General features: G+C 46.8%; 1 protein-coding gene across 10 annotated transcripts in view; it reads right to left on the reverse strand.

Moving 5' to 3' along the window:
- The window catches only part of PIK3CG (phosphatidylinositol-4,5-bisphosphate 3-kinase catalytic subunit gamma), a 64,356-nt gene that overhangs the window by 21,336 nt on the left and 22,987 nt on the right, over positions 1-20,033 (reverse strand). For all 10 annotated transcript variants that reach the window (XM_068130462.2, XM_078786549.1, XM_068130457.2 and 7 more), the window contains 3 exons: positions 19,285-19,509; positions 18,455-18,520; positions 14,477-14,702 (listed from right to left, as the gene is read on the reverse strand). In XM_068130462.2, the coding sequence (XP_067986563.2) occupies positions 14,477-14,702; positions 18,455-18,520; positions 19,285-19,509 (517 nt within the window). The remainder of the gene's footprint in view (positions 1-14,476; positions 14,703-18,454; positions 18,521-19,284; positions 19,510-20,033) is intronic.

Raw genomic sequence — 20,033 nt, forward strand, 5'->3', positions numbered from 1 at the left:
GTCTCAGATCCCAGACTCACACGGGGATGCAGATGGTAGGGTGGAAGGGTGGAAGGTCCGGCGATGGTGTCCAGGCTCCAGTCCGGCTCCGGTCCAGCAGACGAAACCCGGCAGGCAGCTCTCCACGTAGTGTAACGCGAGCAGACAATTATAATGACAGGGGAAGGTAAGCTTGGGCTATCGGCGTACGTAATTTGTGTACCGGCGCTTTTGTACTGGCGCTACCGGTCTTACTCGCCCCAAGCACCCCCTCCCCAATGACCTGCACGCTGTGGTTCTTGGCAATGCGTGCCGCGTGCTTGCCCTTAGTACAGCGGGTTGCCACCGCACATCCTTTGTAATTACCAATGCTTGGCTTCAGTCTTCGGTAATGAGCGCTGCTCCGTAAGTTCTTATCACACTGCACCTTCCTCACGAGTCCTTTATAATCGCATCGGTCCTTCCAAGTCCTTCAAATCGCAGCAGTCCTTTCAAGTCCTCTAAATCGCGGCAGTCCTTACGAGGGCTTTGCGTGCGCGCTTTTATAGCCAAGCCAGCGAACGCTCTCGGAGCCCAAAACCACGCCCTGTCAGGCGATCTCACTCCAGCCCTGGTTGGCTGGTTATGGCTTACCGGCCCAGCCCTGATGGCTGGTTGACGTGGCCGCACCTCCATCCTGGTGCTCCGCCCCCTTTTCGGGCCTTACCTCGTGGGTTTCTGGGCTGGTTTGGGCGGAAGCCCAGCGAGGTGGCGAATGCTGCTGGCAAAGGCGCGTAACCAATTGGGAGGGGCCTTGGGGCACAGACTGGGGAGCGCTTAATGGCGTCGCTTGGAAGGGAGGCTGCCAAAATGAACGGAAGGGCCTACTCTTATTTGTTTGACGCAACGCAGATACATGCAACTATTGGGAATGGCCTTATCTAACACATACTAAGAAATAACTGACGTCCTATGGTGACCTACGTGTTGCTTGTGGCCTATCTATGGGGTGCTACCTTTAACCCTTAATGATGTTATATTTACAAGTGTGGGTTCTCAAAACCACAACAATATATATATATATATATATATATATATATATATATATATATATATATATATATATATATATATATATATATATATATTGCCTTCAGACAGTATTCACACCCTTGCCTTTTTACCATTTTGTTGTGTTACAGCCTGAATCTTAAAAATACTAAATTTAAATTTTTTGTAACAGATCTGCACAAAATACCCCATAATGACAAACTCAAAGCATGTTTTTATAAATATTTACAAATGAATTACAGAAATATCTCATCAAAATGAAAAATGAAATATCTAATCAAAATGAAATACAGAAATATCTAATTCAGCCCTCTGAGTCAATACTTCGTAGAAGCACCTTTGGCAGTGATTGCAGCTTCGAGTGTTCTTGGGTATGTTTGTATCAGCTTTGTACATTTGGATTTTTGGAGTTTCTCCTGTTCTTCCTTACAGATTTGCTCAAGCTCTGTCAAGTTGGATGGGGAGTGTTGGTGAACAGCAATCTTTAAGTCTTTCCATGGATTCTCAATGGGATTCAAGTTGGCAATGCGTGCAATGTTCTCATCGGACCACAGTCTGGGCTTTGGCTAGGCCACTCAAGGACTTTCATGTTTTTGTTCTGAAGCCATTCCAGTGTTGCTTTGGTTTTATGCTTGGGGTCATTGTCCTGTTGGAAAGTAAATCTTCACTGCAGTCTAAAGTATTTTGCACTCTGAAGCAGATTCTCCTCAAGAATTTGCCTGTATTTAGCTCAATTTATTGTAACCTCCATCCTTACAAGTTTCCCAGTCCCTGCCGCTGAAGAGCATCCTCATAGCATAATGCTGTCACCATCATGCTTCATGGTAGAGATGGTGTTAAGTGGGTGGTGAGCTGTGCTCCGTTTGACTTTGCATTCAGGCCAAATAGTTCAATTTTCATCTCATCGGGCCACAGCAGCTTTTGCCTCATGCTAGAGTCCTTTCCGTGCATTTTTGCAAACTCCTGGTGTGCTGTCATGTGCCTTTTCTCGGGAGTGGCCTCCGTCTAGCTACTCTCCCATAAAGCCTAGACTTGTGAAGTGCTGCTGAGACCGTTGCCCTTCCAGTAGGTTCTCCCATCTCAACCAAGGAACTCTGTAGGTAGTTCTGTCAGAATGGTCAATTTGGGTCTTGGTCACCTCCCTGACCAAGGTCCCTCTTGCCCGGTTGCTCAGTTTGTTCGGACAACCAACTCAAGAAGAGTCTGGGTAGTTCCATATTCTCTCCATTCCCTAATGTTGGAGCTCACTATGCTCTTGGGAACTTTCAACGTTCAATAAATTGTTTTTATCCACTTCCCCAGATCTGTGCGTCCTCACAATTCTATCTCAGAGTTCTACGGACAGTTCCATGGACTTCATGGTGGAATTTCTGCTCTGACTTGCACTGTCAACTGTGGGACCTTATATAGAAAGGTGTGTTTCTTTCGAAATCATGTCCAATCAATTGAATCGGCCACAGGTGGACTCCAATCGAGTTGTAGAGAGATCTCAAGGATGATCAAAGGAAATTGGATGCACCACAGATCAATTTGGAGTGTCATTGCAAAGCGATTGAATACTTACTGACACAAGACATTTCAGCTTTTTGTTTTTAATTATTTTGTAAAAATTTCTGGAAAAGAAAATTCCACTTTGACATTATGGGGTATTACATGTAGATCATTGACAAAAACAATCTCAATTTAATCCATTTTAAATTCAGGCTGTAACATAACAAATTGTGAAAACGTCAAGGGGTGTGAATACTTTCTGAAAGCACTGTATGTACAGGTAGTGGACAAAAAAAATGGGAACTCCAATGTAAAGTCACTTAATATGGCGTTGGGCCATCACGTATGGCCAGTACAGACTGTATGCACCATGGCATAGAGTCCACTAGAGTCTGTAATTCTGCAGAGGGGATGCAGCACCATCCCACGAGAAAGTTGATAATCAACTCACACCTGTTTTATGGAGGTGGAAAATGCTGTCTCAGGCGTCGTTCCAAAATATCCTATAAATGCTCGATTGGGTTCATATCTGGTGACTGAGAAGGCTGTTGCATTCCCAGTCAAACATATGGATAACATCAGTGTCAAACTCATCAAACTATTGGGCGGCCACACGTGCTCTGTAGATGGGGGAATTGTCATCCTGGAAGACACCCCTCTGGGCAGGAAAGAAATGCTGCAACATGGGATGAAGATGATCACTCAGTACCATTAAGTAGCTATTGGCATCCACATTGCTTTTGAAAGAAATGACTGCATTCAAACCATGCCAGGAAAATGTTCCCCACGACATTACAGGACCACCAGAACCCTTCACTGTTGGAACCAAGCACTCGGGGTTGTAGAGTCCTTTAGATTGGCACCACACGCACACTCGTCCATTTGTCGAGAACATGGTGAAGGATGATTCATCTGACCATATCACATTTCTCCACAGCTCGGTAGTCGATCGCCTGTGCTCTTTACACCACTGGACTCGCAAACGTGAATTGCCAGGTGTGATGAGTGGTTTGTGCACTGCAACCCAACAATAGCATCCCGCTCTGCGGAGTTCTCAGCGGACTGTTTTTTATGAAACTGGCTGCTCACGCCCCAGATTTAAATTTACAGTCAATTGATCTGCAGTTGCTCAACTGCTTTGCCTTGCACTTCAAATTAGTGCACGGATATCACGATCCAGGAGTATGCACTTCTACCCACTGTTGCCATTTGCTGATGATCATTTGCTGAAGTGCAAGGCAAATATATATGATTATGAGTATATGAGCAAATGTAATACTCACATTCATGTTCATGAGCAAATGCTTAGTTTTTCAATATAAAAGGATACATTCCCCAATTTATCTCTTACATATGGGTATATATATACTGTATATATCTGTGCAGTGTCTGTCCTGTCCTGTGTTGTCACTGAACTACTATCTCAAACTTTTGTGAAATCGTACCCAACTTCTGGTATGCACATATCTCTCCCGTCGGAAGGGTATTTCTTTGAAAATGTTTCCATCTTTTTTTCTTTTTTTTGGGGAATTTTTTCAGGAAAATTTTTTTTTTTCAACTTCAATTGTTTATAAAATGTGATATCACGTATATTACAAATGCATTTGTGCAAAATAATTGTTTGAATTATGATTGGTTTAAACCATGACAAAACGGCAACTCGGGTAGTCATTATCTATATATCTACACATCTGGGCAGTGTTTGTGTCGTCACTTAACAACTCCCTCAAACTTTTGTTTCCGTGGTTGTGAAGTGTTTTTAATAACGTTGTGGTGGTTTTGAATCACATGGTGGTGAGGTATTTTGAATTATGTGGTGGTGAGGTGTTTTTAAATCACATGGTGGTGAGGTGTTTTGAATTACTTGGTGGTGAGGTGTTTTTAAATCACATGGTGGTGAGGTGTTTTGAATTACGTGGTGGTGAGGTGTTTTGAATTACATGGTGGTGAGGTGTTTTGAATTACTTGGTGGTGAGGTGTTTTTAAATCACATGGTGGTGAGGTGTTTTGAATTACGTGGTGGTGAGGTATTTATAATTACGTGGTGGTGAGGTATTTATAATTACGTGGTGGTGAGGTATTTATAATTATGTGGTGGTGAGGTGTTTTAATTATGTGGTGGTGAGGTGTTTTGAATTAGTTGGTGATGAGGTGTTTGGAATTACGTGGTGGTGAGGTATTTTAAATCACATGGTGGTGAGGTGTTTTGAATTACTTGGTGGTGAGGTGTTTTGAATTACGTGGTGGTGAGGTGTTTTAAATCACATGGTGGTGAGGTGTTTTGAATTACGTGGTGGTGAGGTGTTTTGAATTACATGGTGGTGAGGTGTTTTGAATTACTTGGTGGTGAGGTGTTTTTAAATCACATGGTGGTGAGGTATTTATAATTACGTGGTGGTGAGGTATTTATAATTATGTGGTGGTGAGGTGTTTTAATTATGTGGTGGTGAGGTGTTTTGAATTAGTTGGTGATGAGGTGTTTGGAATTACGTGGTGGTGAGGTATTTTAAATCACATGGTGGTGAGGTGTTTTGAATTACTTGGTGGTGAGGTGTTTTGAATTACGTGGTGGTGAGGTGTTTTGAATTACATGGTGGTGAGGTGTTTTGAATTACTTGGTGGTGAGGTGTTTTTAAATCACATGGTGGTGAGGTGTTTTGAATTACGTGGTGGTGAGGTATTTATAATTACGTGGTGGTGAGGTGTTTTAATTACGTGGTGGTGAGGTGTTTTAATTATGTGGTGGTGAGGTGTTTTGAATTAGTTGGTGATGAGGTGTCTGGAATTACGTGGTGGTGAGGTATTTTAAATCACATGGTGGTGAGGTGTTTTTAAATGACGTGGTGGTGTGTTTTAAATTTCATGGCTGTGAGGTGTTTTTATTACGTGTTTTATGGCTGTGAGGTGTTTTCAATTTCGTGGTGGTGAGGTGTTTTTATTATGTGTTTTATGGCTGTGAGGTGTTTTTATTATGTGTTTTATGGCGGTGAGGTGTTTTTATTTTCGTGGTGAGGTGTTTTTAATTTCGTGGTGGTGAGGTGTTTTTAATTTCGTGGTGGTAAGGTGTTTTTAATTTCGTGGTGGTGAGGTGTTTTAAATTACTTGGTGGTGAGGTGTTTTGAATTACATGGTGGTGAGGTGTTTTGAATTACTTGGTGGTGAGGTGTTTTGAATTACGTGGTGGTGAGGTGTTTTGAATTACATGGTGGTGAGGTGTTTTGAATTACATGGTGGTGAGGTGTTTTGAATTACATGGTGGTGAGGTGTTTTGAATTACTTGGTGGTGAGGTGTTTTGAATTACTTGGTGGTGAGGTGTTTTGAATTACATGGTGGTGAGGTGTTTTGAATTACATGGTGGTGAGGTGTTTTTATTACGTGTTTTATGGCTGTGAGGTGTTTTCAATTTCGTGGTGGTGAGGTGTTTTTAATTTCGTGGTGGTGAGGTGTTTTTAATTTCGTGGTGGTGATGTGTTTTTAATTTCGTGGTGGTGAGGTATTTTGAATTACGTGGTGGTGAGGTGTAATCGTCCCAAACTTCCAGTCTGCACCTGCCCCGCCCCTATGTATGTGCTGAGGGGTTCTTTCTTGAAAAAACAAACATTCAACCTAAATCTTCAACCTAAATTGCCTATAAAAATGTAATATCACAAACACAACAAATACATTTGTGCAAAGTAATTGTTTGTATTATGATTGGTGAAAATCATGACAACACAGCAACTCAGGTACAGTCATTATCCTCAGATAAAATAAGCCCGTTCCTCAGTATCGACGCTTGGTGAGGCGAGCACAGCGAGCCGAGCCAAGCTAGTATATATATATATCTATATATATATATCTGTGCAGCGTCTGTCCTGTGTTGTGTTGTCCTGTGTTGTCCTGTGTTGTGACTGAACTACTTTCTCAAACTTTTGTGAAATCGTACCAAACTTCTGGAATGCACATATCTCTCCCGTCGGGATGTCCTAAGGGTATTTTTTTTGAAAAATGTTCCATTTTTTTTTTTTTTTTTAATTTTTTTGGGAAAAGCATTTTTTTTTCAACTTCAATTGTTTATAAAATGTGATATCACGTATATTACAAATACATTTGTGCAAAATAATTGTTTGAATTATGATTGGTTTAAACCATGACAAAACGACAACTCGGGTACTGTCATTTATCTATATATCTACACATCTGGGCAGTGTCTGTGTTCTCACTTAACGACTCCCTCAAACTTTTGTTTCCGTGCTTGTGAAGTGTTTTTAATAACGTTGTGGTGGTTTTGAATCACGTGGTGGTTTTGAATCACGTGGTGGTGAGGTATTTTGAATTCTGTGGTGGTGAGGTGTTTTTAAATGACGTGGTGGTGAGGTGTTTTTAAATCACATGGTGGTGAGGTGTTTTTAAATCACATGGTGGTGAGGTGTTTTGATTTAATTGGTGGTGAGGTATTTATAATTACGTGGTGGTGAGGTGTTTTAATTTCGTGGCTGTGAGGTGTTTTTATTACGTGTTTTATGGCTGTGAGGTGTTTTTATTACATGTTTTATGGCTGAGGTGTTTTTACTTTCGTGGTGGTGAGGTGTTTTTATTACGTGTTTTATGGCTGTGAGGTGTTTTTATTACGTGTTTTATGGCTGTGAGGTGTTTTTAATTTCGTGGTGGTGAGTGTTTTTATTACGTGTTTTATGGCTGTGAGGTGTTTTTATTACGTGTTTTATGGCTGTGAGGTGTTTTTATTACGTGTTTGATGGCTGTGAGGTGTTTTCAATTTCGTCGTAGTGAGGTGTTTTTAATTTTGTGGTGGTGAGGTGTTTTTATTCCGTGTTTTATGGCTGTGCGGTGTTTTAAATAACTTGGTGGTGAGGTGTTTTGAATTACTTGGTGGTGAGGTATTTTGAATTAGGTGGTGGTGAGGTGTTTTGAATTACGTGGTGGTGAGGTGTTTTGAATTACGTGGTGGTGAGGTGTTTTGAATTACGTGGTGGTGAGGTGTTTTGAATTACTTGGTGGTGAGGTATTTTGAATTAGGTGGTGGTGAGGTGTTTTGAATTACGTGGTGGTGAGGTGTTTTGAATTAGGTGGTGGTGAGGTGTTTTGAATTACGTGGTGGTGAGGTGTTTTGAATTACGTGGTGGTGAGGTGTAATTGTCCCAAACTTCCAGTCTGCACCTACCGCTCCCCTATGTATGTGCTGAGGGGATCTTTCTTGAAAAAAAAACATTCAACCTAAATCTTCAACCTAAATTGCCTATAAAAATGTAATATCACAAACACAACAAATACATTTGTGCAAAGTAATTGTTTGTATTATGATTGGTGAAAATCATGACAACAAAGCAACTCAGGTACAGTCATTAGCCTCAGTTAAAATAAGCCCGTTCCTCAGTATCGACGCTTGGTGAGGCGAGCGTAGTGAGCCGAGACAAGCTAGTATATATATATATGTGCAGCGTCTGTCCTGTGTTGTGTTGTCCTGTGTTGTCACTGAACTACTTTCTCAAACTTTTGTGACATCGTACCAAACTTCTGGAATGCACATATCTCTCTCTTCGGTATGTCCTACGGGTATTCTTTTTGAAAAAATTTCCAATTTCTTTTTTAGGAATTTTTTTTTTTCAACTTCAATTGTTTATAAAATGTGATATCACGTATATTACAAATACATTTGTGCAAAATAATTGTTTGAATTATGACTGGTTTAAACTATGACAAAATGGCAACTCGGGTACAGTCATTTATCTATATATCTACATATCTGGGCAGTGTCTGTGTTCTCACTTAACGACTCCCTCAAACTTTTGTTTCCGTGGTTGTGAAGTGTTTTTAATAACGTTGTGGTGGTTTTGAATCACGTGGTGGTGAGGTATTTTGAATTATGTGGTGGTGAGGTGTTTTTAAATGACGTGGTGGTGAGGTGTTTTTAAATCACATGGTGGTGAGGTGTTTTTAAATCACATGGTGGTGAGGTGTTTTTAAATCACATGGTGGTGAGGTATTTATAATTACGTGGTGGTGAGGTGTTTTGAATTATCTGGTGGTGAGGTGTTTTGAATTACTTGGTGGTGACGTGTTTTTAATTTCGTGGCTGTGAGGTGTTTTTATTACGTGTTTTATGGCTGTGAGGTGTTTTTATTACGTGTTTTATGGCTGTGAGGTGTTTTTATTTTTGTGGGCGAGGTGTTTTTATTACGTGTTTTATGGCTGTGAGGTGTTTTTATTACGTGTTTTATGGCTGTGAGGTGTTTTTATTATGTGTTTTATGGCTGTGAGGTGTTTTTATTTTTGTGGTGGTGAGGTGTTTTTATTACGTGTTTTATGGCTGTGAGGTGTTTTCATTACGTGTTTTAAGGCTGTGAGGTGTTTCTAATTTTGTGGTGGTGAGGTGTTTTTATTACGTGTTTGATGGCTGTGAGGTGTTTTCAATTTCGTGGTGGTGAGGTGTTTTTAATTTCGTGGGGGTGAGGTATTTTTATTACGTGTTTTATGGCTGTGAGGTGTTTTAAATTACTTGGTGGTGAGGTATTTTGAATTATGTGGTGGTGAGGTGTTTTGAATTACGTGGTGGTGAGGTGTAATCTTCCCAAACTTCCAGTCTGCACCTACCCCTCCCCTATGTATGTGCAGTTTGGACTGCACCTACCCCTCCCTATATATATATATATATATATATATATATATATATATATATATATATATATATGTGGCGGACACAAAAGCCCACTGGCGTGGTGACATCATTCCACGCACCAAGTGGGCGGTGGCCACGCCCGAGGGGTAGGCGTGGCCTCATGATATACACCGGGCGCCCAGCCCGGAGCGGTACAGTGTTACAGTGTGCTCTTACAATAAAGACGTTTATATATTACCGCTTGTCCGCTTCCTCCTTGCTCACAAGCAGCGCGCGTAACGCCGCGCTTTACTGGTGACCCTCGACGTTGGATCTGCCGTAGCGATCCTTCTGAACACGACGCCATTGCAATGGCCAACGACAAGGCAATGGCGATTAAACTTCCCGAATTTTGGGAGGCCCAGGCCGAAGTCTGGTTCGTTCAAGCCGAAGCCCAATTTCAGCTTCGGCGCCTCACCAATGACGACACGCGCTACTGCCATGTCGTCGCCTCCCTCGGGCCCGGCACGGCCGCTCGAGTTGTGTCCGTCCTTCGCCACCCACCGGACGGCCACAAGTACGAGGCACTCAAGCGACTACTCCTAGCCACGTTCGGCCTCACAGACGACGCACGGGCCGACCGCCTCCTGGATCTCCCCGAGCTCGGCGACACGCGCCCGTCGGTCCGAATGGACCATATGCTGTCACTGTTGGGCGACGAAGCCCCCGGTTCGCTATTCCGGGCGCTTTTCCGGCGCCAACTTCCAGCGCAGGTTCGCCTCGCGTTGGCCGGGACCGAGCTAACGGAACCCCGAGCATTGGCAGCCGAGGCGGACAGGTACTTCGCCGCTTCGGACACGCGGGCGAGCGTCGGCGTGGCCGTCACGGCCCTCGCGGCTGATGTTCAGCAGCATGTTCCACAGCATCAGCTTCTACAGCATACGCAGCATGCTGATACGCACCTTGTGAACGCCGCCACGCCCCGCCCACCGCCGCGGCGAAAACCGCCACCGCGGGGAAACCCACCAACTCCACCGGCCTGGCGGAGCCAGCCGCGCTCCTCCAGCTCCACCACCTGGTGCTGGTTCCACGCCAAGTTCGGCCACGAAGCTCGGCGGTGTCATCCGCCGTGCTCCTTCAACGGGTCGGGAAACGCCCGGGCCGGCGCTCAATAGTGGCGATGAGTGCCGGCCGTTCGAGCAGCCTGCTGTTCATAACGGACACCTTCTCCGGGCGCCGTTACCTGTGCGACACGGGAGCGCAGGTGAGTGTCATTCCCGCCGGCACGTCAGACAAGCACGCCGCGGGTGGGGGCCTCGCGCTGCTTGCCGCGAACGGGACGCCCATCCGTACGTACGGAAAACGCTGCCTCTCTCTGCGGTTTGGAGGGCAGGTTTTCCGATGGACGTTCGTCACCGCCGACGTGCCCATGGCACTGCTTGGCGCGGACTTCCTGTGCGCTAATGGGCTCCTGGTCGACGTCAAGCGCAGACGGCTTGTCCAGGCCGAGACGTTCAGCTCGCTCGCTTGTGCGTTGCCCAGCTCAACGAGCGGCTTGCCAAGCGGCTTGCCGAACGATTCGGTTCCGGCCACGTTGGTCTGTACGCTTCCGGCAGCGGATGCATTCACCCGCCTCCTCGCCGGCTTCCCGGCCCTCATGCGGCCCACCTTCTCGGCGGGGGCCGTCAAGCACGGGGTGGCCCATCACATCCCCACCGTCGGGCCACCGGTCTACGCCCGGGCACGCCGCATCGAGCCGACGAAGCTGGCGGTGGCAAAAGCGGCGTTCGCTACCCTGGAGCGACTCGGCATCGTTCGGCGCTCAGAGAGCGCTTGGGCGTCGCCGCTGCACATCGTGCCGAAGCCCGGCGGGGGATGGCGACCGTGCGGGGACTATTGCCATCTCAATGACGCCACGACTCCCGACCGCTACCCCGTCCCCCACATTCAGGACTTTTCCGCCCGTTTGGCGGGCAGGTCCTTCTTCTCGAAGGTGGACCTCATACGCGGCTACCATCAGGTCCCCGTCAGGCCGGAGGACGTCCCGAAGACGGCGGTCATCACGCCATTCGGACTCTTCGAGTTCCTGCGCATGCCCTTCGGTCTGAAGAATGCGGCTCAGGCGTTCCAGCGACTGATGGACAGCGTCCTGCGCGACTTGGATTTTGTCTACGTCTACCTGGACGATATCCTCGTCGCCAGCGCGTCCCGCGAAGAGCACCTACGCCACCTCCGCACGCTCTTCGAACGCCTGGGCCAGCATGGCCTGATTGTGAACCCCGCAAAGTGCCGGTTCGGCGCCGCCACAATCGATTTTCTGGGGCACCGTGTCACCAGGCACGGAGCCGTCCCCCTGCCGGCCAAGGTGGAGGCGGTGAAGGGGTTTCCGCGCCCCCGCACGATCAGAGGGCTGCAGGAGTTCCTGGGCATGGTGAACTTTTACCATCGGTTCCTGCCCCGTATCGCCCAGCTCCTGCGCCCCCTGCACGAAGCTCTCCGAGGTAAGCCGGGCAAAGGCGACGTTACCTGGACCGAGCAGATGGACACGGCGTTCACGGGCGCGAAGCTCACCTTGGCTAACGCCACCATGCTCGCGCACCCGGCGCCCGATGCACTGATCGCCATCACCACCGATGCCTCGGACTACGCGGTGGGCGCGGTGCACGAGCAATGGGTGCGTGGAGCTTGGCAACCGCTGGCGTTCTTTAGCCGGCAGCTTCGCCCGCCCGAACGCCGTTACAGTACCTTCGACCGCGAGTTGCTCGGACTTCACTTGGCGGTCAGGCACTTCCGCCATCTGCTCGAGGGCCGTGCGTTCACTGCCTTCGTCGACCACAAGCCGCTGATCTTCGCGATGGGCAAGGTCACCGAGCCGTGGTCGGCCCGGCAGCAGCGTCACCTCTCGGCCGTGTCCGAGTACACGACGGACATCCAGCACGTCGCGGGGAAGGACAACCCGGTGGCGGATTGCCTTTCCCGGGCCATCGCCCACGCAGTCCACCTCGGCATCGACTATGCCCGGATGGCAGCGGACCAGGCCGCTGACCCCGACGTCCAGGCCTTGCGGACCGCCGTCACGGGCCTCCGCGTCACCGAGGTGCCGTTCGACGGCGCGGGCGCGGCCCTCTTGTGCGACGTCTCCCTCGGGCGTCCTCGCCCCATCGTGCCCGCGGGCTGGCAGCGCCAGGTGTTTGACGCCATCCACGGCCTGTCCCACCCGGGCGCGAGGGCCTCCCAAAGGCTGATCGCCGACAAGTTCGTCTGGCATGGCCTCCGGAAGGCCGTCCGCGGCTGGGCCAGGACGTGCCTCGTGTGCCAGCGCGCCAAGGTGCACCGGCACACCCAGGCCCCGTTGGCCCCGTTCACGGTGCCGGAACGCCGGTTTGACCATGTCCACATGGACCTGGTGGGACCTCTGCCCCCCTCGCGGGGTTTCACCTACGTCCTCACCATGGTGGACCGCACCACCCGGTGGCCGGAGGCCGTGCCCTTGGCGTCGACAACGGCGGCCGATGTCGCGCAGGCTTTCATCGCCACCTGGGTCGCCCGGTTCGGCGCCCCCTCAGACATCTCATCCGACCGCGGCCCCCAGTTCACCTCGGAGCTCTGGGGGGCGGTTGCGCAGGGGCTCGGGGTCCGGCTGCACCGAACCACGGCCTACCACCCCCAGGCTAACGGCCTGTGTGAGCGATTTCACCGCTCATTGAAGGCCGCGCTCCGGGCCACCCTCCGCGACGGCGGCTGGGTTGACAGGCTCCCCTGGGTCCTGCTGGGCCTCCGGACGGCGCCCAAGGAGGACCTGCGCGCATCCGCGGCGGAGTTGGTCTTCGGGCAACCGCTGCGGGTGCCGGGCGAGTTCCTCCCCGACTCCACGGCACCATGGTCCGTGGCACAGCAGCGCTCCGCTCTGCAAGAGACCGCCCAGAGGTTCGCCCCGGTGCCAACGGCATGCCACGGGCACCCACCGACACACGTCGCCCCGGAGCTTCGCACGGCGGAGTACGTCTTCGTCCGCCACGATGCCCATCAGACACCACTGCGGCCCCCGTACGATGGGCCTTTCCGCGTGCTGGAGACCGGGGCGAAGCACTTCACCCTGGACATCGGCGGTACTCCTGACCGCGTTTCGGTAGACCGCCTCAAGCCGGCCCACCTCGATGTGGACCATCCACCGCCAGTGGCCCGACCCCCACGTCGGGGCCGCCCTCCTGCGGGCGGACCCCCGGCACCGCCCAGCCCCGCCGCCACGCCGCCCCCCGGTCCTGCACCCATCCCAGGGGCAGCCAGGGGCATCCCACCTGGCATCCCTGCACCCCGGACGCCGCCGATCGCCAGGGGGCGCTTCGGCCGGGTCATTCGTCTGCCCCGCAAACTGGCCCTCCAGGTGCGCGGGAATTCTGGGGGGGCGCGTGTGGCGGACACAAAAGCCCACTGGCGTGGTGACATCATTCTACGCACCAAGTGGGCGGTGGCCACGCCCGAGGGGTAGGCGTGGCCTCATGATATACACCGGGCGCCCAGCCCGGAGCGGTACAGTGTTACAGTGTTACAGTGTGCTCTTACAATAAAGACGTTTATATGTTACCGCTTGTCCGCTTCCTCCTTGCTCACAAGCAGCGCGCGTAACGCCGCGCTTTATATATATATATATATATATATATATATATATATATATATATATATACTTTCTTGAAAAAAAAACATTCAACCTAAATCTTCTATAAAAATGTAATATCACAAACACAACAAATACATTTGTGCAAAGTAATTGTTTGTATTATGATTGGTGAAAATCATGACAACAAAGCAACTCAGGTACAGTCATTAGCCTCAGTTAAAATAAGCCCGTTCCTCAGTATCGACGCTTGGTGAGGCGAGCGTAGTGAGCCGAGCCAAGCTAGTACATGTATATATATATATATATATATATACATACATACATATGTGCACACACATATTCTGCAGAATAAAAAGGAGGCATGTCTTGGTCTACTGTGAGTATCTCATTTGGAGGACCCAATGTGTGTGTGAGATGTCCATCAACACTGAAACATTAGTGGAACAAATAAACTAACTACATATTCCACAGTTATTCTTTTGTGTATACGAGTGAAAATTCAGAAGAAACTGTTGCATTCCTTTGTTTACAAAGATCTCTTAAATTGTGCAAAGTTTTCAGGATTATGATTGTCCTTTAGTACACCAGTGAAAGTCTGGCATGTTTACTTCAAGGAGCCTTTTCTGTTATGCAGCACTTGCAGTGCCTATTAATAAACTGGCAGTTAAGTGGCTCTGATCATATATATAAAACACCATTATATGTGGAATAAATGGGGATCGGTCGAAGGGTAAGAACATACCACTTGCAGGAATGTCATTTCGGTCTGGAATCATGGCCTTGATCCGGACAGCAACATCTTGGAGGCATGCTATGACCTTAATCTGGTTGTGGAGGTCATGCAAGACTGCGTGACCACAGCCCCGCAGGTAGGCCTCAAGAACCACAGCAAACCGCTGCCGATAGTGAGGAGAGTCTGCAACCTCGCTACGTAGGTACCAGAAAAGGAAATGGCCAATGCGCTTGCTCTGCCAGGTGGGAAATTCACACAGAACAAATGTGCCAGATATCAACCTAAACTATTCGGATGTCATAATAGAGCAACCCTAAAATATTTAATTTCTGCATTCTTGCACGTGTCTTCAAAACATTGACTTCGGTTCACAAAAGTTTGTTTTACAGATATACTTTGGTTTTGGCACTGTGATCATCAAAAAGACTCTCTATGATGTCTGCCTTGGAATTAATTAATATACAATGCATACCCTACTCAATTGCTGTGAGTTCTGTTTATGAAAAAATATATAGATTCGGCAGATAAATAAATAATGAATTTTGAATCCTTTAATGAGAAAATAAATGCATGATTGTCAATTTGAAGTTCTGTCGTTATGCAGAAAACAATGAACAAGAACAAACATCTCCACCAAATTTGATATGGCAAAATAAATGCTCAAAACTTTTCTTTTGAGACAGAAATATAGAGAGCCTATTCCTCGGACAATGAAATCCCAAAACTAGAACGGCAATCGGTAGAGCGCACACCTCCGCCAGGCTCAACAGTTTGTATCCCACCGATAGACCGGATCTGAATCTGGACCTCAACCAAAATCGAATAGGCTTGTTCTTGTCATACAGGCCTCACCAACTCATCCACCAAGTTTTGTCATAATCCATTCACAACTTTTTGAGATATCCTGTTCACAGACAGACAGACAGGGGTGAAAACATAACCTCCGTCGAGCTTTGGTGGCGGAGGTAATAATCGCATTTCATTTACTGCCAGCAGCACTCAGTCCGAATGATTGGCACAACCGTAGCACATTTGTCCCCAAGTTGTCGAGTGTGGGTTTGATTCTCAGACTGACTCTACAACCAAACTCTTAGCCTGGTACTTCACAGGCAGGTGTTGCATCAATGAGTGTGCCATCCCTTGAATGTAAATTAAGCTGGGGCCCTGACTACTAGCAAAATATGGTGGACATTAAAAGATACCACAATGGGGTACCGTTGGCATGTAGACAAGTTATCGTCGGCACCTTGACCAAATTTAAAATTGTTGCCACGACTTGCTCGTCAACCTGCACATGGCAGAATGAGGGGTGAAATACCCCTCAGTGTGAGTTGTGGGAGGAATTTGTCCAACAGTGGACTGAAATAGAGTGGAAAAAGGAAAAATGCAATTAATCCATAGTTTGCTGAAGAAAGGTAAAAGGCCTGCTACGAGTAAACACAAAACACAATGCTGATGAGGTGGGCCGAACGATGATAGGTGCCGGGGTGGGCCAAACGACGGCGACATGCTAAGATGCAGTATCTCAACCAAACAAGTATGGGCAATGCCACACTTTTTTTTAAAGTGGTGTAGGCTCATGGAAGAGCGAGATATAATACTTTGTCCTTGTAGCTAGATCACTTGTCGGACAAAAAACAGGTGATCGGCCATCTTGTCCGTAGCATTTAACAAGGGACTACCACAAATGTACATGAAGCATCTCAAAAAAGGTTTCAGAACTCTCATATTTATATTTCCTGAATTTTTATATCAGGACAGTGCCAAAATTAGACAAACAGTCGTGGCCAAAAATATTTGCACTTTTTTCAAATAACACAATTTTCTCTAAAAATAAGTTGAAGTATTTGTATTGGTCTCCACAATTATTTATTTCACTGTTAATATTACAGAACCTTTGTTTTTGATTCAGAACTTAATATATTCTTTTAAATCAGAAAATAAATCAAAATAACTGCAGTCAAGTGCTTCCTATAGCCATGAATGAGCTTCCTACACGTCTCTACTGGCAGTTTTCTTCTCTTCTTCTGCAAACTGCTCCAGTTCTCCCAGATTTGGTGGGTACCTTCTCCCAACTGCTCTTTTCAGATCTCCCCACAGGTGTTCATTGGGATTTAGATCTGGACTCACAGCTGGCCACTTCAGACCAGTCCAGCGTTTTGTCTTGAACCATTCCTGGGTACTTTTTGAAGTGTGTTTGGGGTCATTTTCCTGCTGCAAGACCCATGACCTACGACGGAGACCCAGCTTTCTGACACTGGGTTGAACATTGCGCTCCAAAATTCCTTGGTAATCTCCTGATTTCATGATGTCTTGCACACATTCAAGGCATCCAGTGCCAAGGCAGCACAGCAACCCCAAAACATCACTGAACCTCCATGTTTGATTGTAGGGAAGGTGTTCTTTTCTTTAAAGGCTTCATTTTCTTTTCTGTAAACATAGAGATGATGTGCTTTACCAAAAAGCTTGGTCTCATCTGTCCACAGAACATTCTCCCAGAAGGATTTTGGTTTGTTCAGGTGTGTTTTGGAAAACTCCAGTCGGGCTTTCTTATATCTCTCTCTCAGCAGTAGGATCCTCCTGGGTCTCCTTTCATTGAATTGGCGACGGATGGTGCGAGTTGAAACTGTCGTACCTTATGTCTGAAGGTCAGCTTGAATCTGTTTGGCAGTTCATCGAGGTGCTTTCTCCACCATTCGAACAATCCTTCGCTGCAATCTTCGATCAAGTTTTCTCTTGCGGCCACATCAAGGGAGGTTGGCTACAGTGCCATGGGCCTTAGACTTCCTGTTAACATTGCGTATGGTGGACACAGGAACATCAAGATCTCTGGAGATGGACTTGTAGCCTTGAGATTGTCCATGCTTTGGTACAATCTTGTGTCTGACCTCCTCCGACAATTCTCTGGTTTACTTTCTTTTCTCCATGCTCATTGTGGTACACACAATAACACAAAACAGCAGAATGACTCCTTTCCTCTATTCAAATTGGTTGAATGAGTGATTTTTATATTGCAGGCACCTGCAATTCACCATAAGTGAGTTCAATTCCAAAGTAAAGGAGAATCACCTGCTTGAAATCTAGTTATTTCTAACAACTTTTAAAAGGTGCCAATGGTATTGTCCAGGCCATCTTAGGATTTCTGTGTGGAATAAGCCAAGATTTAGGAATTTATCCAGCTTTTTTTGTTTTGTTCCACTGCAAACCAAAGAAATACATATTGTATGTGGATACCAAAATATTTTTTGGCGTCAGGAAGGGCATTGACATTTACCCGCACAGATGGGTGGAAGGATAGCTAGACGGACAAACTGAAAACATAATGCCTCCGGCGATTTTGTCGGCGAAGGCATAGAAACAGATGTATGCATGGAATGAGTTGTGAGATTAAACAAAGATGCATGGAATGGGTCGCGACACAAAACAGATAGATGCATGGAATGAGTAGCGACACAAATCAGATAGATGCATGGAATGATTCGCGACACGAAACTGATAGATGCATGGAATGAGTTGCGACACGAAACAGATTGATACATGGAATGAGTAGCGACACAAATCAGATAGATGCATGGAATGAGTCACTACACAAATCAGATAGATGCATGGAAGGAGTAGTGACAAAAAACAGATCGATGCATGGAATGAGTCACGGCACGAAACAGATAGATGCATGGAATGAGTCGCGGCACGAAACAGATAGATGCATGGAATGAGTCGCGGCACAAATCAGATAGATGCATGGAATGAGTCGCTACGCGAAACAGATAGATGCATGGAATGAGTCGCTACACGAATCAGATAGATGCATGGAATGAGTCGCGACACATCGCACCTTAATCAATTTCAAGAACATGTGTTTTTATAAAGAGGATGCAAATACAGGAATTGCATGAAAGTAGACAATCAACATTGTATAAAAGGAGAATAAACTGATCGTTTCCACAAGGTAATTATCTTTAAATTGGGAAGAAATGCCAAACTTACTCTCAGTGATCGTTTGATCAGAAACCTTGCCAAGGCACTGTCATGATAAGGCTCAAACTTCAATGCCTGAAAATGAAGAGGAGGGCAAAGGAGAGAACGTGTTGAGAAATCAGAAAACTGTGGATTAATGGTCATGGAGAATGGTAGAGTATGCAACTGAAAATGCTTTTATCAACCAGACTCAATGGTGTAGTGGTTAGAGCGTCCACTCTGAGTCGAGGAGGTCAGCAGTTTGAACCATAGCTGAGTCATACCAAAGACTTCCTTGCCTGACCCTCAGAATTTAAAAGGATAAATAGAAAAAAAACAACCATAAGTTGGCTTTGATGGACCCAATAGGCTCCTCCTGTGTCAAAGTTCCTTGTAAGGGAACTCCTATTATTGTTACGTTTGTGGGGGTATCGGATGGCATTTTTCATTTGTTGTGTTGTTTATTAATTGTGGGTTCGGGAATAAACCCGTGTGCGTTCGTCCAGGTAAGCAATCCGTTTCCTTCATTCTCACGCACGCCAAAAAAACCAACCGCCATTTTTCGGGCAGTCGCCTCGGAAATAAGGACCATTCTGGCTATTCGTCGAAGGCTGGTGTTCATCGGCTTATGGACGCAACATTATTATGAGTTATACAAGCAGTGGAAGTTGCAAATCAACATAATGTACTCCTTTCCGCAACCAAGGCTGCCAACTTACCTAGGGCTTTTGACCCCTGCCTAATTGATCTATAACACCCAATTAGTCATTTGGGATTTTCCCATTCATGAGCTGCACTTCAAAGACATTTCTCACTCAAGATCTTTTTTTAGAAAGAAGGAAATTATATAAATGTCTCACTTGTACAAGCTGGAGAAGAAAGCGTAGGACATGATCATTGGCCAACTCATCCAGGCGTTGGACGGCTATAGTCCTTACACCCTCGTCCACAAGGTGACAATCGAGGAGTTCCATAGCTACCTCCACATCCAGGCATGAATGCTCAAATCTCTCAAGTAACCTACAAGTCTCCAGCACAGCCTCCACACTGCCCCAGTCCACAGATCGTAGAAGTTTCGGCAGTGCCTTCAGAAGAACAGTAAAAGTAAAATGAAACAGAATCATCAGAAGAAAGATATTAAAACAAATAACATCCCAAAACTGTCCACAAACAACAATAAGATGCAATTGACAAATTCATTTTTTTATCTCAAGTGAAATAACAACTTGATGCCGAAAGCAGTAAATTTGCATGATTATGATTAATTTGGTGAAAATACGAGGGGAAGGCTTTTGGCCGTAGCTCAGTTGAGTACTCAAAGGAGTTCTCCACTATGGGCTGGCGCCCCAGCATCACATCTATCTCTTCTGGATTCTGTGGAATCTAAAGTTCTCAAAATTATTAGAATCTATACTGATGAGGACTAAGCACAAGGTATATTGCTTTCACATCACAGACAGGTCAGGAGGTCTCTATTTTCGTCCGTCTATTTTCCAACATCGCTCCCTCTGCTCTCCCGATCCTCTGACCCTCCTCGTCTACTCCAGGATGCACACATCCTTTCAGTCACCCCCTCTCCAGGTTAAACTTTCAAACTCCAGGCTGAGTG

This window comes from Myxine glutinosa, chromosome 11 (assembly GCF_964187855.1).
Source record: "Myxine glutinosa chromosome 11, kmMyxGlut1.1, whole genome shotgun sequence".
Lineage (NCBI taxonomy): Eukaryota > Metazoa > Chordata > Myxini > Myxiniformes > Myxinidae > Myxine > Myxine glutinosa.